This window comes from Ictalurus furcatus, chromosome 9 (assembly GCF_023375685.1).
Source record: "Ictalurus furcatus strain D&B chromosome 9, Billie_1.0, whole genome shotgun sequence".
Classification (NCBI taxonomy): Eukaryota; Metazoa; Chordata; class Actinopteri; order Siluriformes; family Ictaluridae; genus Ictalurus; species Ictalurus furcatus.
The window spans coordinates 7,916,052-7,942,847 of NC_071263.1; the positions used below are offsets into that span (position 1 = coordinate 7,916,052).

Consider the following 26,796-nt stretch of genomic DNA (forward strand, 5'->3'; position numbering starts at 1 on the left):
CCTTCTGTAATAGATCTAGTTTCATTCAATTTTTGACGATTATGGGGTGGTCTGTATTTTACAGACTCGGGCAACTTGGCGGCATTGGTTAATATTATTTTCCACACTTAACAAGCAAAAAACGCCTACAGCATGCTGATCTTGACAAGTTGGGTGCCTGCGTCTGAGACAATATGAAAAACCTGACAATGCCCATGTCTTGTTCCATGTCACAATTCCGTATCGTGTTAAGATATTCACAAAACTGATTCCCTTAACGGTCACTAAAATTTAGAGGTCGACCGACTGATTGGTTTTGACGATTAATCAGCAAGGATAACCGATAGGTTATAGGCACACTGATAGTCCACATGGATAGCTTTTCCCGGTTGTGCCTGAGAAGGTTCCACTGTCATTATACAGTATGAGAGCGGCCTCTAGAGGAGAAATAAAAACTATCACTGACAAATTTTGTTGTGTTATTTGAAGCATTTTTTAAATTCATTTTGGATGTCTCTATCTTTATTTTCGTTATTTGAAGTATTACGTTTTGGTTCTGTTTGGATGTATATCTTATTTACTTTAATATTTATTCATAGCTAATATATATTATTTATAAATATTTATTTCATTTATTTCAATATGCGGGACAGACTCGGACACAACCACGTATGCACATTAATACTTTAGTTAAGACAATGCTAATCAAACTAGCTCATCAGAGATTATAGGCATTGCTCAGGTCTCCCTAGTCATAGAAAAAAAACAACTTTATTGTGGTTTTCTAGGAATGCTTCATTATATACCAACAACCCCAATTCCAAAAAAGTTGGGACGCTGTGTAAAAAGTGTAAATAAATGCAAATAAAATCTCATAAACCTATATGTTATTCACAATAGAACATAGAAAACACTTCAAATGTTTAAAGTGAGGCACCATCAATGCTGAAAGGTATATACAGGTTTTAGAGCAACATATGCTTCCATCCAGATTCCATTCCATCTTTACTTCTGAGAGACTCTGCCTCTCTAAGATACTCTCTTTATACCAAATCATGTTACTGACCTGTTGCCAATTAACATAATTAGTTGCAAAACGTTCCTCCAGCTGTTTCTTTTAGTAACACTTACTTTTCCAGCCTTTTGTTTCCCCGTCCCAACTTTTTTGAGACGTGTTGTGGCCATCAAATTCAAAATAACCTTATTTTTTTCTTAAAATGACACATTTCCTCAGTTTAAACATTTGATATGTTTTCTGTGTTCTGTTGTGAAGAACATATGGGGTTATAAGATTTGCAAATCATTGCATTGTGTTTTTATTTACATGTTACACAGCATCACAACTTTTTTGGAATGGGGTTGTACATTCATATGCATTTATTTTGAGGTTGTACTGCATTTGCTCTATAAGCTCTTGAGTTATTAATGGATTGTAACAGAAAGATTGTTTAATTTGTTACTGGTTAATTTGATTGTGTCCTGTTGACTAATTATGAAGTGTTTTACTCAACTATCAATGATGACTTTGCACTTAAGAGAATGGTTTGTGGGAATTTTTCCATGCACTTATGATAGTCTTATCAACCGAAATAAGGTCTGTATTTTTATAACGGTGCTTGGATATTTTGGATTTTATTACATTTTTGACTGAAAGTTTAAAAAAAACATTATTTTTCCCTGTACACTCTTGCATGGTGGTGTTGTCAACAAAGACGGGGAAACATCAATACGAAGGAAGATTGAATTTTGTATTTCAGGTGATGTATACTGATTAATCGTGTACACTATGTCCATTGACAAGAACGGCTATTTTAACTAAAATAATTAGATCTAATAGGACTCTATAAGAAAAGGCACTGCGACAAAACATTGTTCAAAACATATTTGGCATTGAGCAGGCCTAAAGCACAAATCAGCTTATAAATATTAGAAATATAAATATTATAAAAATCCTAGGCAGTAGTCAGAAAGCTAAGGATAGATTCTTACCTGGTCCAGGTCCACAGCAGAATAGACCACTTTCCCTTTATCATCACCAGAGAAGAGTTTCATGCCATTAGCGCTCCAGGCTAATGCAGTCACTGTGCTCTTGTGCAGGCCGACGACATCGAAGCGTCTCAACTGCAAGCAAAATTTATACACAACCATAAAATTTGTGTCAACTTAAACCAAACGTAAAACAGAAAAAGACTTAATATGCTATCGCTTCTATTCTAAAAACTATACTTCTATACTTAATATGCTATCGCTCCTATACTAAAAACTGTACTATACTTCTATACTTAATAAGCTATCGGTCCTATACTAAAAACTATACTAAACATTCTAAAGCTTCTATACTGAAAACTATACTATACTTCTATACTTAATATGCTATCGCTCCTATACTAAAAACTGTACTATACTTAATATGCTATCGCTCCTATACTAAAAACTGTACTATACTTCTATACTTAATATGCTATCGCTCCTATACTAAAAACTATACTTCACTTGCATAAATTGATGCAGAGAACTGCAGACAGAGGACATGCATAGCTTTCAAAATTTTGTTCGGTTTGCCCCAAGCAGTTTCAACATCTCTGAGAAAGACATCTTAAGGTAGGCTATGTGGTAAGCGGAGACCATTGTTTAGGTCATATGTTATGAACAATATTTTTACGCAGATGCGAGTCATACACGCTTGTTATGCTTTTGCTTCTGACTTCATGAAACGGAATAGGGAAAATGGCATATGGTTAGCGGATGATCTCGATTAACACTGAAGCATAAGTGTAGATGATCCTCACCAGGGATCATAATAAACAATTTTATTTAAATAAGACACATCGTTTATCTTTTGAAATTCTTTATACCGGTACCAGTATAACTTATGTAGCCACAAAAAATAAGTCAATTCCTCTAATTATTATTTATAGACCCCCAGGGCCATATACTGAATTTCTTAGTGAATTTGCAGACTTTATCTCAAACCTGGTTGTTTCTGTAGATAAAGCATTAATCGTTGGTGATTTTAATATTCATTTTGATAACCCGGAAGACCCTCTGAGAACAGCGGTTGTGTCCATCTTAGATTAATCAGAGCGTAATCGGACCTACTCATAATGGTGGTCACACTCTTGACCTCATACTAACATACGGATTAAATATAGAAAATATTGTAATTTCTCCACAGTCTGAAGTTGTCTCAGACCATTATCTTATCTCGCTCATAATACGTATTGATCAGAATATTTCCACCTCACCACCGCGTAAAACGTACAATCACGTCAGCAACTGCACCGAGCTTCATAAACAACCTCCCAGAGACATCAATTAGATTGGGATCACCGTCTGATCCGATAGAACTCGATCAGGTGACTGAATGCTTAGAGTCAACACTCCGCTACACGCTAGATAGAGTGGCTCCACTCAAAAGAAAATTAATTAGAGAGAAAAAGCTAGCACCCTGGTATACCGATAAAACACGTACCTTAAAACAGACCACTTGACAATTAGAACGTAAATGGCGTCAAACCAAATTGGTAATATTTCAAACAGCATGGAAGGAGAGCCTACTGAACTATAGAAAATCTCTTAGCGATGCTAGAAAAGTCTCTCTCTCCACCTTAATAGGAGATAACAAAAACAATTCGAGATTTCTATTCAACACAGTAGCAAAATTAACTAGGAATAAAACCACTACAGAAAGAAACACACAATCATTACATAGCAGCGAAGATTTCATGAAATTTTTCATTGGTAAGATTGAAAATATTAGATGTGAAATTCAGGATATTAAATTAAAACCAGGCAGTTTTATAACTAACCCTATAGATGATAATATAGCAATATCAGATCAATGTTTAGAATGTTTTACTCCCCTTAGAGAGACCGAACTAGCTTCATTAATCTCTTCAGCAAATTCATCAACTTGCTTACTAGATCCTGTATCTACATGTTTCTTTAAACAGATTTGTCCTGGAGTAATTGAACCGCTTTTAAATATAATCTATTCTTCCCTTAGCACTGGCTATGTACCTAAATCACTTAAACTAGCAGTTATTAAACCCATGATTAAAAAAACCTGACCTTGACCCCTCTCAACTGTCCAGCTATAGACCAATATCAAATCTCCCCTTCCTCTCTAAGATATTAGAAAAGGTTGTAGCACAGCAGTTATGCTCTTACTTGCAAAGGAATAACATTCATGAAATGTATCAGTCAGGCTTGAGACCTCATCATAGCACAGAGACAGCGTTAGTTAAAGTAGTAAATGACCTACTACTGGCCTCTGATCAGGGTTGTGTCTCGCTGCTTGTGTTACTTGACCTTAGTGCAGCTTTTGATACTATAGATCATACTATTCTCCTTGATAGATTAGAAAATTTTGTTGGCATTAAGGGAACAGTCCTCTCTTGGCTCAGGTCTTATTTGACCAATCTTTATCAGTTCGTAGATGTAAATGGAGACTTCTCAACGCATACTGAGGTTAAATTTGGTGTTCCACAAGGTTCTGTTTTAGGCCGACTGCTTTTTACTTTTACTTTATATATGCTACCTCTAGGTCGAATTATTCGTAAACATGGAATAAGCTTCCACTGTTACGCTGATGCTACACAGGTGTATGTTTCAGCGAAGCCAGAGGACAGACAGCAGCTTAATAAAGTTGAGGAATGTGTAAAGGATATTAGACGTTGGATGCTAACTAACTTCCTTTTACTTAATTCTGATAAGACAGAAGTACTTATATTAAGACCACGTGTGGCTAGAAGTAATCTTTCTGATCTCATAGTAGCTCTGGATGGGCTTTGTTTCATCATGTGCAGCAGTAAAACACCTTGGAGTGATTATTAACTCCAGTCTTTCATTTGATGCTCATGTAGATAATATTACTAGGATCTTCTTCTTTCATCTCAGAAATATTTCTAAGATAAGAAATATATTGTCACTATATGATGCTGAAATATTAGTTCATGCATTCGTCACCTCTAAACTAGATTACTGTAATGCCTTACTGTCTGGATGTTCCAGTAGGAGCATAAACAAACTCCAGTTAGTCCAGAATGCAGCTGCTAGAGTCCTAACTAGAACCAGAAGATACGACCACATCATCCCAATCTTATCCACACTGCATTGGCTGCCAGTTAAATCTCGCATTGATTATAAAATACTATTATTAACCTGTAAAACACTAAATGGTCTCGTGCCACAGCATCTAAGCGACCTTTTGGTTTTCTATGATGTGCCACGCCTACTTAGATCAAAAGGTGCAGGCTATTTGACGGTACCGCGAATAGTGAAGGCTAAAGCAGGGGAAAGAGCTTTCACTTATAGAGCCCCACATTTATGGAACAGTCTTCCAATCAGTGTTTGGGACTCAGACACAGTCTCAGTGCTTAAGTCAAGGCTTAAAATGTATTTGTTTACTCAAGCCTACCCTGACTAGACTTTCTGTTACGCTAAGCACAGTCCTAATAATCTTTTCTCTCCCTCTCTCCTTCTGTCGAGCCACACACGATTTTATGGAGATACTAGAGATCCTGATCCTTTCTGTTCTCAGGACCTGCCTGATCCGTTTTGGATGTCCTGCCTCTGTATGGAGCTCACATCTACTCCAATTCCAGATTGCTGGAACTATGGCTGCTTCTAAGGCCAAACAGACTTCATATAAAACCATAATGAACTTTTTCACACTATCTGTTGTTACCCAGATGAGGATGGGTTCCCTTCTAAGTCTGGTGCCTCTCAAGGTTTCTTCCTCTTAACATCTTAGGGAGTTTTTCCTTGCCACTTTCGCCACCGGCTTGCTCAATTGGGATAAATTCTCACTTTTAATATCTATATACCATGTTTATATATTTCTTTAAAGCCACTTTGAGACAATGTCTATTGTAAAAAGCGCTATACGAATGAAATTGAATTGAATATCTTCTTCTTTCTGATTCTTCCAAAAGTCTGCCAATTCGTCATAATTAGTACAACTTAACTACAATATCTTAAAGCTCACCTATTATGGTTTTTAAACGTGCCTAATTTAGTTTTAACGGTCTCATACAATAGATTTACATGCATCCAAGTTCATAAAACACTTCAACGTGCTCATAATTTAAATTGCAGCAATACCCCCCCATCAAAAACGACTCGTTAAATGATCCGCTCAAAGGATTCATTCTAAACTCCTCCTTTCAGACAGCATACTCTGCTCTGATTGGTCAGATGTCCCAGTCTGTTGTGATTGGTCTACCGCTGTCAGCGTGTTTCAAAAAGGAAATGCCCACTATCATAACGAGTTTCAGCTCCGTCTGTTTGCGAGCCGATGAAGACCAGAGGCGGGGTTTTTTGTTATAAACCTACGTAGGTTTGTACAGGACGTAAGTGTGGAGTCACTAACGACTCGTTTCAGCTGTTCAGAATCGCTTCCTTCTTTAGGGAGTCAATAACTCAGTTTGTCATGCGCTTTGATTTTGTAACTATGTATACTTTTTACATTCACAAATAGCTATATAGCACACCACATGAAAGGTAATATTAGGAAAAACCATAATAGGTGCACTTTAAAGCAGACCCTGTATACCTGTTTATTCCTGCCAGGCAGTTGTGACACCAACTGAAAGAGGGCAACTCTGCCTGAAGCCGTACCAACAGCCACCAGGTCATCAAAGCAACTCAGCAACTTCACTACAGTGATAGCCTCACTTTTCCCCTGTTGAAATCAGACACACGAAAACAACTCAATCACAACACGAAGCTAAACCAGTAACACGCAGTGATCTGAAATAAGTGAGTGGTCATACCTCCAAGTTGTATTTGTTCATCTGGCTTACTCTCCTGCAGTAAAGGTACAGCATGCCGATGCTGCTGCCCACTGCGATGTAGTCACTGCTGCTGTCCAGAGCCGTGAGATACACGAGGATGGAGCGGAAGCCTTTCTGGACTTTAGCAGGGATGGAGTTCAACAGGTAGTAGAGGGGGCAAAATTCCCTCAGGGGCAGATAGGGTGATTGGGCTGCCATGGTTCTGTGATCCTTCTGCATACTGAAAATAAAATAACAACACCACATTTTATGTAAAATAAGGTAGCATTACATCTTATAGGAAAATGTTTTATGGTAAGTTACATTGCCCTTCACTAATATTGGCACCTTTGTTAAATATGAGCAAAGAAGGCTGTGAAAATTTGTCTTAATTGTTTAACCTTCTGTTCAAAGAATTCTCAAAAATACTCTGCTCTCATGGATATCAAACAACTGCAAACACGGGTTTATCAAAAAATAAATATCTCTGTTAGGTATATGTGTGTCACAATTATTGGCACCCTTTCAGTCAATATTTTGTGCTACCTCCCTTTGTCAAGATAACAGCTCAGAGTCTTCTCCTATAATGCCTGATGAGGTTAGAGAATAAACGGCAAAGGATCCGAGACCATTCCTCCATAAAGAATCTCTCCAGATCCTTCAAATTATGAGGTCCACTATGGTGGACTCTCCTCTTCAGTTCACCCCACAGGTTTTCTATGGGTTTCAATCAGGGTACTGGGATGGCCATGGCAGGACCTTGATTTTGTGGTCAGTAAACCATTTTTGTGTTGATTGTGATGCATGTTTTGGATCATTGTCCTGCTGGAAGATCCAAACCACGGCCCATTTTAATCTCTCTGGCAGAGGCAGTCAAGTTTTCATTTAATATCTGTTGATGTTTGACAGAGTCCATGATGCCATGTATCCTAACAAAATGTCCAGGTCCTCTGGCAGAAGAACAGCCCCAAAACATTAAAGAGCCACCACCATATTTAACCGTGGGCATGAGGTACTTTTCCATACGGCTACTTCTCTCTGTGTGCCAAAACCACCTCTTCTGTTTCTTGCCAAAAAGCTCTATTTTGTTTCATCTGACCATAGAACCCGATCCCATTTGAAGTTCCAGTAGTGTCTGGCAAACTGAAGACGCTCGAGTTTGTTTTTGGATGAGCGGCTTTTAACTTGAAACCCTTCCAAACAATTTGTGGTGATGTAGGTGACTTCAGATTGTAGTTTTGGAGACTTTCTGACCTCAAGATGCAACTAACATCTGCAATTGTCCAGCTGTGATCCTTGGAGATTTTTTGGCCACTCGAACCATCCTCTTCACAGTGCGTTGAGACGATATAGACACACGTCCAATTCCAGGTTGATTCATAACATTTCCAATTGACTGGAACTTCTTAATTATTGCTCTGATGGTGTAAATGGACATTTTCAATGCTTTTGCTATTTTCTTATAGACACTTCCCATTTTGTGAACCTCAACAATCTTTTGCCACACATCACAGCTATATTCTTTGGTCTAACCCATTGTTATGAATGATTAAGGTAAATTGGCCTATGTGTTACCTCATTTATATCCCTGTGAAACAGGAAGTCATGGTTGAACAGTTTCCTGCTCCTAGTCACCCAGGTGTACTAAAAAAATGTAAAATATCAATGGGAATATACTTCAAATATATCTTTCTCATATGAATTCATTAGGGTGCCAATAATTATACCACACATATTTAACAATTTTTTTTTTTTTTTTTTGGATAAACCTATGTTGCATTTGCAATTCTTTGATATCCATGAGAGCAGAGTATTTTTGTGAATTTTTTGAACAAAAGATCAAAAGGTTAAACAGTAAAGACAATTTTTCACAGCCTACTTTGCTCATATTTACCAAGGGTGCCAATATTAGTGGAGGGCACTGTATTCTGGACTTTTGTGGAACCATGTGGAAGAGCACAAATAAATAGCAATAAGAAAACTACACAGAATGGTGTGACGAAGTGAGGCTGTGCAGTATGATTTGCACCATGACTGCATTACATTACTGAGGAGAAGGCTCACACACTGGCTGATTTACAGTAATCACTGAATAAAGCCTACACCGATCAGATATACTGATACCAGCTAGACATATTAAAGCAGAGCACATCTGTGGTGTTGTACATAATCCTGAAACAGATGTTTGCGTAGTTAGTAAGAGGTTGTAAGAAGTGATAAGCTGCATGAATCTACAGTCCGAGCTAGAAAGAAATCAGCTCCAGCCTCACTTCATCACACCATTCTGTGTAGTTTTCTTATTGCTATTTATTTCTCTTACTAACTAACTCTATGCAAACATCTGTTTCAGGATTATGTACAACACCACAGATGTGCTATGTTTAGTATGTCTAGCTGGTATCAGTATATCTGATCGGTGTAGCCTTTATTCAGTGATTACTGTAAATCAGCCAGTGTGTGAGCCTTCTCCTCAGTAATGTAATGCAGTCAGGGTGCAAATCATACTGCACAGCTTTACATTACATTCATTACTGACAAAAGGGCTTAAAGTCAAGAATCCCACACAACTGCTAACATATTAATAATTTGACACTGTAGTCAAAGAGATGAGTGCAGTGTTGCCAATTGTGAACAAAGGCTTGTGCAACACAACTCAGTCAGGCTATACTCACTGGTGGTGAATCAACCAAACCTTCGCTCTCAATTTGTATAATCAGCAGCTGTGACGTGAGTAGGGATGTCACGAGAACTGATTCTTCGGTGCCAACATGCTCAAAACGTGACGGTACTTGTTTTTCTGCAGTTGCGCAAGTACCGAGGTTGCAATTCCTCCGGAACTGAAGGGGGCAGCAAATACGTGCAAGTGTATTAGTCGGTCCACAAGTGGTGAAGAAGAAGAACGCCTACAAGCACATGGGAAACACTACAGAAGATTAGCTTAGCTTAACAAGTTTAGCTCCGCCCCGACTCGTTGAGAGGAAAAGAGAAGAAAGCTAGCATTGGTTGTCGGTGTGCAACTGATGCAATCGTTCATTTGAAACAAAGCGAAGAAACATCTGGAATTTGGCGAAGCACCTGAAAGACGGTCTTATATTATGTTTGTTTGAGGCAGCTGGCATTGTGGCCGCGAAACCAGCTAACGTTATGCTCCATGTAATGTTTGCGATAGCCAGTTATTTTTAAAGATGCTAACGCATTGCAACGTTATAAACTACCTCCGAATGGGCCACCATGCATCGCCATTCAGCCCGTGTCCTGTCGGGTAAATGTAGAATAATGTCACTAATAATTATTCAAATATTCATGCTTTTAATAAATCTTTCTGGCCTGCCACCATATCAGTGAATTTAAACTAATGCTTGCATTCAGAGTATAAGGAGTGTGTGTGTGCGCGCATATTTAGGAGCGCACCTTAGCACTTGTTATTAGTCATTGTCAGACAGTGTTTGATAACTAAAATATCCCTCCCCCTCTCTCTTTGCCACCATCAATCAGAGGAGGATGTACTCCAGGAGTTTTACATTTTATTTAAAAAACTTTTTTTTAACCACACCGTGGTATCGACTTTGGTATTGAGTATCGTACTTTTTGTGGTATCGGTACCGACTATTAGATTTTTGGTATCGTGACATCCCTAGATGTGAGTGCGTTAGTCCTTTGAGCAGACGTTAGCAAATGTCCTGCATTCAACATGGCTCTCTCAATCACATCACAGCCACTAGTTATATGAGTTGAGCGAGAAGGTTTGGTCGACTCACCACCAGCGTGTAAAGCCTAACTGAACTGCTGTGCACACATCTAGGTTCCTAACAACCAATCCCCGATCACCATCGTCCCATCGATCAACATCGTCTCAACAACCAAACCCCGATCAACATCGTCCCAACGACCAATCCCCGCTCACCATCGTCCCAACGACCAATCCCCGCTCACCATCGTCCCAACGACCAATCCCTGATCATCTTTGTTTGTCTCACCTGTGCACTTCTTGGCTACATTCACAAGTAATAAAACTATTCCACGCACTACCCTTTCCTTTGTGTCTATGTCCGGATTAAAGCAATCCCACTGCTTTTTGCCGGCATTCTTTCTATAAGAAATACACTAACTTACCTTTAAGTTAAACAAGTTGTCATCCTTCATTTTCCGTTCTGATAAAACCCTCCTGTTCTCTCCCATGTACCTCCTTCTTCACATGACAGATTTTGAAATGCAAAGGATCTTGACGATTAAATGAACAAGCTAATTAGACTCTAAGGTCAAGTTCCTTCCTTGAGCACAGCCACAGCTACCTCCACCCCCCATGTTTAAACCCAGGGAACAGTTATAAACCTGACACTGTAAACACTGTAAGCTGCTGCATCAGTCACAACAGATACATTTCCGAGATGTCAGACCAGTCATGTTCGCAGCTAGCTAACAATATGCCCAACGCTAATTAGCGACTTAGCTCTCTGACATGTTAATATCGCTACTCTCCCAAAGCCTCCACGAATTTAGTTTGAATCCACGAGCATTAACTAATTATAAAAGCGGTTTAAATATGAAATGTTTCACAGCACTATATTTGTACACTAGAGTCAGCGAGCTAGCTTGGCAGTGTCCAGGAAATGAACGGTCTCACCCAGAGCATCACTCCTCCACCACACACTACTTACTTACACTCAGGCCCACGCCAGAGACTTTCACGGCACGAATAAAGATAATGTCGGTGTTAAATTCTCCGTCTGCCAGCAATGTTTTGACATATGGCGAGAACAAATCACAGACATGTCTGCTCTTGTTGATGTTGCTGAAGACTTCTTCTTCCCTGCTTTATTAAGTGAACGCGAAGTGAAACAACACTTCCACCTACAGTCCAGGAGTCCCAGCTGAGCTGAGTTCAACAGCAGTATGGCTGTAGTGCAAATAGCTCTCCCCTACCTGTATAAGTGCACTACATTAGAGTGTGGAGTAATGTCTACTGCATACTATCTAGTGAGCTATATGGTCAAAGGTGGAGTCATTTCAGACTCGGATAATAATCAAGTCTGGTTAAGCAAAAACACCAAGTATAACAAAAACGTTGAAAGTACTTTTATTAAGGTTCGGGTTTATTTAATAAATATTCAGGCAGTTTCCAGAAACAAATCGTTTAAGAAAAACAAAGAAGTTCACATCATAAATAGACCTTGTGGACAGACTTCATAGATAAGCAGCTTGCAATAAATTGCTTTGCACAGTAGAGGGCACTATAATCAAATGAAACGAAATCTGGATGCAAAGGGCAATATATATATATTTTTCTTTCATACTCCAAGAATACTATTCAGCTATTAAGTAAAAAATGTATCCAATTACATACTTCTGTCAAAGGTTTTATTCTGCCACTACAAATGTCTCCACAACGTATCTTCTTCTCCTCCTCCTCCTCCTCCTTCTTCTTCTTCTTCTTCTTCTTCTTCTTCTTCTTCACATTTACAGCATTTGATACATAGATGCCATTATCCACAACGTCTGACAAAAGTGCACCATTAAAAACATATCCTCAGTTCAAGTGATGTTATACCTGGTGATTAGTATGTTTGCCTCGCACCTCCGGAGTTGGGGCTTCGATTCCTACATCCGCCATTTGTGCGTGGAGTTTGCATGTTCTCCCCATGCTTTGGGGGTTTCCCCTGGGTACTCTGGTTTCCTCCCCCAGTCCAAAGACATGCTTTGTAGGCTGATTGGCATCTCTAAATTGTCCATAGTGTGTGAATCGGTGTTTGAGTGTGTGTGCGATTGTGCCCTGCGATGGGTTGGCACCCCATCCCCGTCTCATGGGATAGGCTCCAGGTTCCCCACAACCCTGTGTATTATAATGGATGGATGGAAGGAAATAATTGCATTAGAAATTACTGGGTTTCCTCCAGGTTCTCCATTTTCCTCCCAAAAGCATGCCAGCAGGTGGAATTGGCTATGCTAAATAGCCCCTAGGTGTGAATGAGTGCTCCCAGGATAAGCTCTAAAAGTAATTATCACAACCTAGAACTTTATGTCAGAAATCTCATCACTTATATAAAATATATCATGTTCATATTATAAAAAAAAACCAACATTTATGTCACTTATATTATGTTCAGGTAAGTTTGGCCTTTGTGAGGTCAAATCAGACAGTTAAAATGACACTACTTTGTGAATTTTATTAGTAAAAAAAAAAAAAGAAGAGCAACCAGATGATTGTAGTCCCTGTTAAATAAGCATTTGTATAAATTTGAGATTGAGGGCAGGCAACAGGGAATTATCTTGTTGCAACATACTCAAGTATGTGAGAGGTTTAGTGTATCTACCACGGGGTGGTGAAGGTATCATGTTTCAGGTTGTCCATACGTCTGCCCGAGGTTCTCGCTAGTGAGAATCCACTCATTCTTGAGTTAATGAGAGTTTGTAGCACTTATAAGGAATTATCCTTGTAACCAGCATATGAACTGATTACATTTTGGAATTGATCCAAACAGGGTCAAAGTCACAGCCAGATAAAATGTCTGAAACAGTTCTTCTTCATTAGTTTCTTTCCTGTATGAAATATATTTTTAAAAGGTATCTGAGGCATGCAAATTAGTAACAATAAGGACTACATTTGGCAGTAGTGGCATCCCTGCCAACTCTGCTGACATCGAGTTGATATAGTGTGTATTTTAAAAGCATATTACCATTTAGTTATAAAATCAGAAGTGGTGGTCAGTCACTGGTCAGTCTAGCAGTCTAGGGGCTCCTGAAAACAAAGGCTTCATGACAACCTTCACCCAACCCCCAAACCTTTGTGCTAACCATAATCATCACTATAAACCCATTTAAGCTCTGAAACAGGGTAGCCATGTGCTCATCAAATAAATCAAATCTATGCTTTACCATAAAGTATCAAATGACCCCTGTGGTCTGGAAATCTACACTGCAGTTTAATATTTGTAAACACATTTAAGGTTGATAAGGTGATTAACAATGTTACAGCCATGCATAAAATTTAGGAGGGTTTCATGGGAAGAGAGGCCACGCATGCTAACATGGATTGATTTAGCCTTTTATTGACAAAGACTGATTGCAAGTAAACCAAGTCTAATTGATCCTGGCAAAACAAGGGTGATGTCATTGTCTGTTATTAATGGGCTGTTGTCAGTTATTGGATATTAACTACTTTGACAGAATGTTATGAGCCGTGAAACTCGAATTTCAATTCAATTACATTACATTATATTTTATTTCTACAGACATTGTCACAAAGCAGCTTCATAGACATTTTGATCTAGAGTTAGATCCATAATTAGCAGACCAGAGGCAAGAGTAGAAAGGAAAAACTGAGGGAAAAGAGGAACCAGACCCATACTGACTATGGGAGAAAAGCAAGCTATTTTGAAGCTGGGAAAAGAGGGAAAATCAGTCAGACGCACTGCACAAACAATGGACATAGCCAATACAACAATCTGGAAGGTCTTGAATAAGAACAAAAACCACTGGTGTACTGAACAACAGACACCAAATGGGTCAGCCAAGGAAAACAACAACAGATGATGATGAAACATTGTGAGAACTGTGAAGAAAAACCCGAAAACAACAGTCAGTGACATCACCAACAACCTCCACAGGGCGGGGTGAAGGTATCACAATCCACCCTTTGAAGAAGACCTCTCATCAGTAGTAAGAATCAGAAAGCCAGATTGGAATTCGCAAAGAAATACTGAGATGAGTTCTGGAACCAAGATTAACCTCTACCAAAGTGATGGGAAGGCCAAAGTGTGCTGAAAAAAAAAAAAAAAAAATCTGCCCATGATCCAAAACATACAAGCTCATCTGTGAAACACGGTGGAGGTGTCATGGCTTGGGCTTGCATGGCTGCTTCCGGAACACATCCTAAGACAAGGAAGAAAATTTAAGAGGAACCAGACCCAAAAGACAATCTTATTTTTAAAAGTAGTATATTAAACTTTGCTGCTGTTTAGATTTCCACTTACCAGATATTGCAAACGTACTGGGTAATATAGCACAAATATGGCACAAAAACTTCAGTGTGTTTGATGATTGTGAGGCCTCACATTCTCATGCCTAATCCAGCAGTCCCTCTGGTGAGTGTGGCACCATTTTGGGCACATTGGCAAAAACAACAGCTGCTCTTGTTTGGAAGAAATTAGCCCTATGCCTCTCACAGTACCACAGAGAGCTGGTGTTCCATACTCCACCTCCCTGCTGCGCACACACACACACACACACACACACACACACACACACACACACACACACCAAAATTCCTTAACACCACACTCTTACATTACTCTTAATCCCAGTCCCTGGTTGCCAAAACATGCAGACTTGGAGAGTTGCTCCTGTTTGGACTGGTGGCTCAAGAGATCAGCAGCTCAGTGTCATCTGTTTAAAGGTTAATGCTGGCTCATTTATGTGCTGAAAGATCTAAGCATGTTTCCATACAGCGCAGAAGTTTTAGTGGTTGATTTTAAATTGAATAAAAATTTAGCAGTCCGCACAGGATTTTGATTTTGATTTTGCTGCTGCTTTTTTCCAAATCTGTAATGCAATTTGTGAAGTTTTTTTGTGCTTTTTTGTGGAAAATGTCTGGGTTATGCATGCAACCCTGTTCCCTGAGAAGTGAATGAGACGTTGCGTGAGCTTCACGCTGTGGGAAGCGCCCTTGCACATGACTGGAATCTGAAGTCTGGGTGAAAGCACTATTTACTGCATAGGCCTGACGTGGTCAGGTGACATGGCAATTTCGCATGTCATGTGACTATAAAACGGCACCTGTGAACTACGTCATCAGCCTCTATTATCTGAAATGAAGATGCAATTCACAGGCATTTCCCTTTATGACAAAGCCATGCAATATCTCATTCCCTTCTCAGGGAACATGGTTACATCTGTAACCCAGACATTCCCTTTCAAAGGGAACTCAACATTGCGTGAGCTTCATGCTGTGGGAACGAGAATACCCACTCCGTCATACTGAGGGTATGGCCTGTTCTTCACATCCTGTAAGCAGGCCTGGATTAAGAATTCAGAGGCCCCTGGGCGCAATGTCTTGTTGAAAAGGGAGAAGAGCAAGTTCGGCAAAAGGCGGATTCGAACTCGGGTCAAACATGTCAAAAGCTATTTTCGGGTGCAACACTCCCTACTGCCTACACCACAATAGACATTAAGTGACATGGGTCTTTTTTAATCTTGTGTGGCCCAACCAGACATTAAAAAAAAAGGAAAAGCCATTTCTGGGAAAAAGGGGAGTTTTCTGCTGTGTCAGTAAATTTATATTCGATTGGGGAGGAAGTGCTCATCCAGCCTGCTATGAGCCACTTCCTCTTCCTGGGCCAGTCTAGATTAAGTTTCTCTACAGCACCAGTAATCACTTCAAGCAGCGCTTTACATGCTCGAGAGCTGCCCTCCATTTTTAGTGCAAAGGGTCCCCCCTCTGGCTCCTAGGAGTCAGAGAGGTCGGGTTGACTTTCCATAGGAGGAGGAGTCAGGAAGAGTCCTGTCGCGAGCTCCAAAATACGGCGGAGAATCAGACTCGGAAGAGAGAGCAAGCGATAGAGCTCGTCTCTGGCTACTCTTCCAGATCATTACAGGATCCCCAGGACCTGAGCCGGCTGGCCGGCCCAGATACGTGAGGCTTTGAAACCCAACTCCCTTCAGCCGAGAAAAGAGCAAGCCGCGAGCAGAGCTGCCTGATTGTAAAGTGTTCACAATGTGCACAGTCAGCCCTCTCAAGAGCAGCTGTCGTATGCTCCATCCCCAGACACTTCACACAGAAAGTGCGAAGTGCGTTTCACACAAACTAACGACATGCAGTCGCTGAAGATAAAAAGGCTGATGACATGGTTCACGTCATGCATTGCGTGAAATAGCCACGTCACTTGACCACGACAGGCCTATAAATAGGCGTGATTTCACACAGATTCAGATACTGGTCACGAGCAAGGGCGCTTCCCACAGTATGAAGCTCACACAATGTTGAGTTCCCTTTGAAAGGGAACTACTTGAATTGGCAAAATTTTAATTGCCTGAAATTGTTTTGTACGGTCTTTTGCATTGATGTTTGTTGGTAAATGTGACCTGTTAGCTGTACTCATGTTCGATGCACGTGAATCAAAGAGGGCTTTGGCTGAATGCGCGTTGTGATGATGTCACATAATTTAAAAAAATTGCAAGCTCCACCGAATATTGTGGAGTTTCCATGATTTTGCGTTCATTTCTACGATCGCAAACTCACTAAATCCTGGAGGGACTGATTACTGAGCTTGTTCTGACACATGTTTTTCGATGGTAACTACGAACTTAAACAGGGATTTGTATGGTAGATGCTCAATATAAACAGATTTTTTTTAAAAACAAACAAACATGTGCAAATGTTTATTTGGTGAAGTTTTCTGTGACATTTATGGAAGGTTCTCTACAGTGTCAGGGCTTTCTCACTGTCAGAGGCAAAGCTGTAAGTTTTCCATCATGAGAATGTGTTCAGGACAGGGGGTGTTCTGTGGTTTCTCTGTAACACACTGCATGGTTTTGTCTTAATAACTTCAAGGGACAGCAAAACAGAAAGACTTGGGAGGAAAAGATTGTTTGTAGCTGCTATACCAGGAACTTGTTTTATGGACATTCAATACATGAGATTATAAAAGTAGGACGTATCATTCTTTAATAAACAAAATATGGCTAGTGTTGGCACATTCTCACATATTCTCTACAGAATATATATATATATATATATATATATATATATATATATATATATATATATATATATATATATATATATATATATATATATATATATAATGTTGCAGTCTTGTGTTATATTGTCTATTGTCTCTTGTATGCTGCTGTAACACTGGAATTTCCCACCTGGGATTAATGAAGTTTGTGCAGCGTGGTAGCACAGTAGGAAAGTTTGCCATCTCACAGATCCAGAACCCCCAGTTGGATCCCAAGCTCATGTGAAGTTGGTCTCACCATGTGTGGGTTTCCTCTGGGTTCTCTGGATCCCTCCAACCTCCCAATAACATACCAGTAGGTGGATTGGCTACAGTGGATTGCCCCTAACTATGAATGTGTGTATGTGCATGGTGTATAGTGTGTAGTGATGGACTGGTGTCCCATCCAAGGTGTATTCCCACCTCACACCCAGCGTTCCTGGGATATGCTCCGGATCCACCACTACCCTGGCCAGGATAAAGTGATTGCTGAAAGTGAATGAGTGAGTGAGTGAGTTCTACTATTTATTTACTTTATATAATAAACACAACACGTTTGTATTTACATTTTTTTAAATTACCGCTATTTTTTTCCAATTTTAACTGATTGCTTTGTTGATGGAACGCTGCACACTGGCCTTTTATACTTTTTATATCTGTGTAAGACTGTGTACAAAACTGTAAACTCACAATAAATCAATGAATAAATAAATAATTGTAATAATAAATTGAATTAATTTTACTAATAAATTGATCACATCTTGGTTATAGTCCAGCTTTTTGCTGCTTTAATTTGATTTCAAGGGATCTGTCTTATTGTGTGTTTTTTTTTTTATTGTTTAGAAATATTTATATGTTTACTGTTATTTTTTTTTAGAAGTAAGGTATTAAAGAATTTCATTTAGTTTGAAGAAAATGCAGGATTAATGTTCCCTTTTTTCAGTAATAAAGGTAGAAGTTCATGCCTCCAGACAACCCCCTCAGCTCAGTTTCTTACATCTGGTGATCTCGGTGGTTTTGATGGATGTAGTCGAGTGATGAGGTCATGGATTGCTTTTGTGCCCAACATAAAACTCATTTGGCAATGAGCCTGCCATATCTTACAACATGCTATGATATAAATCAGAATGTAGTCACCTGAGCCTGTGGCACTGAACCTTAATCGAGCACGGTAGTGTGCCCCACCTTGGATACCCTTGCCCTCATAGAGGAGGAGAAGAAAAGGAGAAGGAGGAGGAGGAGAAGGAGGAGGAGAGGATTGAGTGAACATAATTTATGACCCCAAGAGCTTTCAAATGGACAAAACAAAACAGTACGCTCATGTTTCTCACATTAATTTTGCATGGGTTTTCTTTTACAAGGTCACAGGGTGGCACCCTACACTGGACAGGAGCCTTATCCGTTCATCCCTACAAAAAAACAAATAAACAAATAAACAAATTTGATTTGTTTATTTGTTTGTTTAACAAAAAATGAACAGAGACAAAGTCTACACGTTTCTCTAAAATGGAAGTCCCAAATAGGGCTCTTTAGGTGTGCAATCATAGCTACTTAACTGTCAGCATGAATAAACTGTTGATTTTCTTTACACATGGCCTTGAGTGACCAGTGGAAAAAGCCGCAGGGTTTTTAAGGCCTGAGGGCATATGAGTTAAAACCTCCTCTCCTTCACGTCCGCACACAGTGACATGTTCCACATGATCTAAATGACTGTGTATAGTCTTTACTGATGGTTATCTAAGGTTGGACAGATATCTCCATGACTGCGTTTCATGTTTGAAGAGTTTGTGATTGATGTGTGGTTGATGGAAGGTACAGTATAATGTTCTACTTGAGAAGTATCAGTAAATAACTATTAGCAAAACAAGTAGTAGTAGTAGTACAAGTAGTAGTCGTAGTAGTAAGCCAATGTTGCTGAACTTGTGCTATAATTATAATACTTTGAGTTTACAACGAGACCAATTTTAGAAATGGCTTGTATGACTGAAAACCTTCACAGACCCTTTATTTAAGCGGTTGAGTATTAAAAATCTGGAAACAAATAGACCGTTTGAAGTTAATTCAGTCCATACTGGATTTCACCGATTTTTATTTATTTATTTTTTTTTTGGGGGAGGGGGGGGGGTTGTTAGGGGTGATGCAACAATTTGTGATGCAACTTGCAGAATCTCATGCATTTTGTGCAGAAAACTACTTTTTTTTACTGTGATTTATGTTGGTAAATGAGACCTTTTAGCTGTACGATGTACGTGAATTGAAGAGGGATTTGGATGAATGCGCGTTATGATGATGTCACATAATTTTGAAAAATTGCAAGCTCCACCGTATATTGTGGAGGTTCCTTGATTGTGCGTTTATTTCTGCGATCGCAAAATGCGATAGCAGTCCTGGAGGGACTGATTACTGAGCCTGTTCTGACACATTATGTTTTTTTCTATGGTAACTACGAACTTAAACAGGGTTTTGTATGGAGGATGCTCAACATAAACAGATTTAAAAAAAAAAAAAAACAAACATGTGCAAATGTTTATTTGGTGAAGTTTTCTGTGAGCATTTATGGAAGGACTCTCCAGTGTCAGGGCTTTCTCACTATCAGAGGTAAAGCTGTAACTTTTCCATCATGCGTCTTGGCCCAGATCTGTAGAAAATGTCATTTTAATATAATATTATTTATTTACCAATCAGATTAAGAATAAGAATAAGAAGTTTTATACCACAACACTGTTGATTTCTTCATTCTGACTGATCAGAAGATGATTAACAGCAGGAACTCTGACAATAGTTTCTGGCCATTTGATCCACTGTCCTGCAAGATATAAGGAAAACATGCATCGAGACTCTTCTGTCTGTCCGGAGATCAGTGAATGTCTTCAAACAAAGACATTCCCTGCATCCCAATTGGCATATTTATACTATGTACTAAAAGTATGTACTCTTTTGTGGAGCGTGTTTTAAAAGAGTATGTACACTGTGCAGGCTCAACCACACTCAAGCCAACCAGGATGGCCAGGAACCTTGGGGTGATTCTCGATGACAGCTTGACCTTTACAGACCACATCTCAACAACTGCACGGTCCTGTAGGTTCATCCTGTACAGCATCAAGAAAATCAGACCCTATCTCAGCGAACAGGCTACACAACTACTAGTCCAGGCTCTTGTCATATCAAAACTGGACTACTGCAACTCACTACTCTCGGGCCTCCCAGCCAGCCCCATCAAACCCCTTCAGATGATTCAGAATGCAGCAGAACGTCTCGTCTTCAACCAGCCCAAGAGAACCCATGTCAAACCCCTCTTCATCTCCCTCCACTGGCTTCCTGTAGCCACCCGCATCAAATTCAAGGCCTTGATGCTCACCTACAAGACCTTGTCTGGAACAGCACCCTCCTACCTCAACACTCTCCTGAAGGCTTACGTTCCCTCACGCAATATGTGATCAGTTAACGACAGACACTTAGTAGTGTCTACTCAGGGTGGCTCGAGGTCCCTTTCCAGAACCTTCACACTACTGTCCCTCAGTGGTGGAATGAACTTCAATCCGGACCGCAGAATCTCTCACCATCTTCAAAAAACAACTAAAGACCCACCTCTTCCATGAACACCTAACCAACCCATAAAACATCAACCCCCAGATTATCCTTTAAAAAAAAAAAGAAAAACTTACTCTGGCGTTAACACCTCTACTCTGCGCACTTTGCTTCTCTAGAACTCAATTAAAAGATCTTGTATGGTACCACTACTTGTATTGTTCTTTGCTTGATATATCACTTTGCTTGTATTTCCTCATTTGTAAGTCGCTTTGGATAAAAGCATCTGCTAAATGAATAAATGTGAATGTAAATGTAATGTAAGTACTGGGACATACTAATACGTCGTGTAACGGAAGAGAACCTTGTTGCCCGGGAAAGAACACCATAAACAAACTCCTCATTGCCTTTCAGCTTTTCTTCATTCACTAATACTTATATAATTCAAACTATATCAGTTCATTTACCATTCCCTTGATTTATTTTTTTTTCCATGTTTCATTTACACCACTCTAAAATGCATTTTTGAATTTGGCTAAGCGAGCCGTCACAAAACACCTCCTCCATCGTGCAAGGAGTTGTGGGTAATATTAACTGAAAAACTGTGCACGGATCCACGCTTAGAAATACTACACCATCTGGGTACCTTTGGGATACTCGTTTCATCATCCTACGATTTGGGACACACTGATTCTAATCTCGGATACTGCTTAGTATGGATAGCATACCAACTGGGACGCAGGGATTTCAGTAATAACTCTCTTCAATAATAACTACTTAAACAAGTACTCATTTTAAAAAAGGTGACACTTGTTTTCGGTTCTAAAAGGTACTCTGAGCACTTTTAGACCCTGACCTACAGTATTTATACTAGCATGAGGATGTTTTTGATAGAGACTGTAAAGTGCTTCTGTAAGTCATGAGACTGGATGAGGGTGTCTGTTAAAATATACATTTAAATAAGGCATGAGCATCTTAATTTGAGTATGATTCCCCTTTTGTGGTTCTGTAACCAGATTTTGGGGGGTGAACAAAACAGCATTCTCTGCTTCCTCAGACGTGCCATTATTGCAGCCAGTGACATCACCCTGACTGTGCGTACATGTGTGTGTGTGTGTAGATGTATATCTATGTGTGTATAATCAGAATAAATCTTGTCTCATCCTTCTAGTTCTCTTGTTCCGCCAGGTAGGAACCGCAGCAGGTCACTGCAGATATCTGAGTGAAGCACTGACAGCTCCGGAGTCCGCAGGGGGTCTAGCAGTATGTGTGTATGTGCGTGCATGTGTGTGTGTGTTTGGGAAGATTGCACCCAGGTGTGAAGAGCTCTGCTGCAGTCCAAGATTACAGTTCCCCAAAAGCTGTCCTGCATTACAATAGAGGTGTGAGGGAGGACAGAAGCACAGTTGGCAAGCTGTGAAAACAGAAAGACAAAAGCAGAAGGCTGGGAAGAAGGGAACACACACAGGGGAATGAGAGAGCAGCTGAGTGTGAAAAGAGGGATGATTGTGGCGAAGAAACCACATAATGAGCAGTGTGAACTTAGAATAATGACTTTATTGGGTTTCAGAGTGGCAGTAATGAGTTTATGTAGCCGCAGTTGGGACAAAGAATTTGGGTGTGTTTAAATACAAATTTAAAGGTCACAGGTAAAGGAAATAAAATCTTTTTTTCCTGTAATCTTTTTCAGCATTTATCGTTTTCAGCTGTAAAAAATAAGTATTAATATTACTACTAGTACTACTACTACTACTACTACTACTACTAATAATAATAATAATAATGGGGTAAAAATAAAAAAAAACACATTTATTTATTTATATATTTTTACATTTTGGATGCAAATCAAACTGCTTTCTATCATGCGCAAAATGCATAACAATAAAGAAATAAAGTTCAATAAACTAAAAACGACGTACAAATAGGAAGTATTTATTATTTAGGAGGTATTTATGATGAAATGTACAAGTAAGTAAAAGACTACAGGAAGATGCAAAACAAATAAATGACAACCTTACACTAATAATGACTTTTATAATGTTAATATTATTAATATCTTTGTCAGGTTTTTACCTTTGGGATATTCTTAAAGGGATATATTACTTATAAATTAGATTCTGCTTTTTACCTTCCAAATAGTATCTTTGTTATAAATAATTCCCAGTGGACTGGTCTGGATATTCCCTGCAATAAATCAAAGGATTTAATGGCTAGTGACTTCATCAAGTGAAGACCTCAGTAAACAAATGAGCTGTTTCTTAAACACACATTTAATCATCCATGCCTTTCATTCAGAGCTTTATGGTTCAGCTCCATTGCTGTGGAAAAATTATTTGTAAAAAAAAAAAAAATGACTGTAAAAATGACACCAGTCAATGAAGCACTTTGAAGCAATGAACCATCAGTCAATAACCAGGAATAAATATGCGGATTGAAAACGTGCTCTGCCATGACATCATGACCGGTGCTGGAATTATGTGTATCATGTGTGAATGAGCCGTTTGGTAATGGTTTTAAAATAGAAGCAAGGTCACATCAGCATGCTTAATGAGTCATAGAGGGAGGAGCAGCTTGTTTCAGACCCCCCAGTGCATGAGATATATGACAGAGGGGGAATTGCATGCAAGATTAATTCTCAATTCTCTGACCTCACTGTAACACAATGAGCTGTTCGAGTAATGAGTCCATGGCCGTTTGACGTCCTTTTTTTTTTCTTTCTTTCTCAAAAAATAAAGAAGCGCAGTCGAAAGAGAAAAATTTTCAACATAAAATATGCATACGTTTTTCTGATGAATCACTTGAATGAATGTAATTCACTTTGTTTTCATTTTAACATCAACCAAACAAGATCTTTTTTAAACGAATTTACTTTTACTGTCTTTAAATACTTTATTTTATTCGTGGGCACAATAATGCCAACGCTTGTTATACCATAACTGTTGAATTCTCGATTCGAATTGCTCAGAAGGTGTTAATTCATTTTCGGTAACAACATGGCTCGGAGAGTCGTAGTCCTGGCTGCGAGACGACTCACAGGTTTACGTTAATGTACCCGTTCTAATACTTTCTCCTTTCAATAGTGACAACTCAATCACTGGGATTGGTTTAACAGACACTCCATATAACGTTGTCATTTAAACAATGTGCTGCTATTTATCAAAGAAAAAACATATAATCAGTGACTACGTTTACATGGACAGCAGTAATCTAATTATTAACCTTATTCTGAATAAGACGATATTGTGATTAAAGTGTTTGCATGAGTTGCTTTTAGAATACTCCTTTCATGTTCAGGTTTTACATGTTGTAGAACATCGATTAACAGCACACGTCATTACGTCCCCGCACCACGCCGTCCGACATCCCTCCAGAATTTCACGTATCAACGTACAGTTCGTTGTCGTCATGGTACCGTATACAGTTTTGGGTGTTTCATTTTTAATTTTTACGAACGCTTCAAGTGCAGTCAATTATTTGTCGTGCTATACATGCAAATAGACGACTGCTTGAAGCCGTGGGCTGCGTCCGAAACCGCGTCCTTACCTACTGTATAGTAGCTGAGATACATGTATTTCACCTATTACAAAGTAGGTAAGTACGCGGTTTGGGACGCAGCCGTGCTCTCTTGTTTGCCATCAAACAGTTGAGCACTGCCGTGTGTGATCGTGTCCTGTCGCAAAATGCGATGAAAGCTCCCACACGACATTAATAGTGTGATTAAGGTGTGTACATGTCTGTAATGCACTTCGATAATGCCTCTAAAATAGGAATACTCCACACGTCTTAATTCACTTTTTGTGTTTACTTCGAGTATGACTTTAGTCAGATTAAGGTCATCAATAATCACTGTTTACATGCTAGTTTCTTAATCAGAGTATTGTCTTAATCGGGTTAATATCGGAATATTGTTGTCCATGTAAACGTACTGATTGATATGGTGAAGCTTTCTGTTAGGAGATGCTTATTTAACATTTCTGGTAGGAATTTGGGGCATCCGTGCTTTGTAATACTCAGTAAAGTATTTCCATCATGGGAGAGTCTTTAGGACAGAGGACGTAGCACTTTCTGGTTTCTCAGTAACATGATAAGCTGCATTTTTTCATCAACTTCAAGAGGCTGGTACGGGAAGCTCTGATGACATGAGTGATGGACATTTCATTCCTTTAAATGTAACTAAAATAGGTCAAAAATACACAAAGTGTTATTCAATTTTTAATTGTTGGCAAATTTACATTCACATTTATTCATTTAGCAGATGCTTTTATCCAAAGCGACTTACAAATGAGGAAGTACAAGCAAAGTGATATATCAAGCAGAGAACAATACAAGTAGTGCTACTATACAAGATTTATAATTGAGTTCTAGAAAAGCAAAGTGTGTCGAGTAGAGGTGTAAGTGCCAGAGTAAGTTTTTTTTTTTAAGGTAATTGGTTGGCGTTGGCGTTTTAGGGGTTAGTTAAGTGCTCACGGAAGAGGTGGGTCTTTAGCTGTTTTTTGAAGATAGTGACAGATTCTGCGGTCCGGATTGAGGTTGGAAGTTCATTCCACCACTGAGGGACAGATATTGTGAAGGTTCTGGAAAGAGACCTTGAGCCATGCTGAGTAGGCACTACTAAGCATCAGTTGTTAACCGATCACATATTGCGTGAAGGAACGTAAGCCTTCAGGAGAGTGTTGAGGTAGGGGGGTGCTGTTCCAGACAAGGTCTTGTACGTGAGCATCAATTTGATATGAGCAGCTACAGGAAGCCAGTGGAGGGAGATGAAGAGGGGTGTGACAATTTGTTCTTTTGGGAATCACTATAGTCACTATCGTAAGAGGAATAAAACACTTTAGGGTGAAAATGGCCCTCGGCTTTATATTGGGCCGTATCACACCATGCCAGTGTGGATTATTTATCCTAAAACTGCCCAACCTGTCATGTGTTATTCCTTACTTTTGACTGAATTTTTGTCTGTCTGTGAAATGTTTATTACAGCCATAATTAAAAGGCCATTGTACCAATATTTGATATAAAACTCTGACAGATCTGCACCATAAACAGACTCAATGACTACAGATTTGTCATAGAAAAAGACCAATAAAAACAACCCTGGTAGTGACAGAAGATGGATGTGCTCACTGTAGGAAGCAGGAAAGCTAAAGCAGGGGGACACTTTCACCTCTGTTGTGAAACATTTCAAGACAAAAGGTCTTCATTAATTCATCCCAAAGAAAATGACCCAATTCCCCAAAGTTCAAAGAGGATTAAGAGCTACAAATCCTAGGAGCGGGACCCACTGAAGCCTGAGAGAGAATGAGTGCCACAGGGATGACCCCTTACAGAAAAGTCACATACATTTCACGTTCTTCATGTGATTGTGTGAGTATTACGTGATCCTATGAAGAACACGTGAGGGTGTTCACCATGTTATAGCCTGAATTAGCAAATTGTGAATTTATGTGAACAATACGTGATAAAGACACTTTCGCCCTACATGTAATAATTAATATGTGTAAATACATGAATGATGTCGAAATCACATGTGAAGTTTCTTTAAAACCAAACGTTAGCTTCATATAACTTTTCCCTAGTCAGAAACTCTAGTTTCTGTTATTTTGTTTGTTTGCATTGTTTACTTATTAATTGGTTTGGTTTTTACTGTTCCTTTTTTTCTTTTTCTTTTTTTCTTTCTTCTTCTTTTTTTTTTTTTTTTTTACAATTGCAGTTCACCTGTAATAGCTTTGCCATTTAATGCCGTCATGCCCTAAAGTAAATTTAACCACAACTGATATTTACGTTAAATAAACCCTTTCATT

At 39.1% G+C, this 26,796-nt stretch overlaps 1 protein-coding gene across 3 annotated transcripts in view; it reads right to left on the bottom strand.

Moving 5' to 3' along the window:
- The window catches only part of tecpr2 (tectonin beta-propeller repeat containing 2), a 47,451-nt gene extending 35,850 nt beyond the window's left edge, over positions 1-11,601 (bottom strand). The window contains exons 1-4 of one of the 3 annotated variants that reach the window (XM_053632556.1): positions 11,418-11,601; positions 6,756-6,996; positions 6,536-6,664; positions 1,969-2,100 (exon numbers count right to left, since the gene is read on the bottom strand). In XM_053632556.1, coding sequence (XP_053488531.1) covers positions 1,969-2,100; positions 6,536-6,664; positions 6,756-6,995 — 501 coding nt within the window. In that variant the 5' untranslated portion in view covers position 6,996; positions 11,418-11,601. Of the gene's footprint in view, positions 1-1,968; positions 2,101-6,535; positions 6,665-6,755; positions 6,997-10,868; positions 11,358-11,413 lie in introns of those variants that run through there. The other 2 variants (XM_053632557.1, XM_053632558.1) reach the window with 2 other exon arrangements.
- Between the last annotated feature and the right edge of the window lie 15,195 nt (positions 11,602-26,796).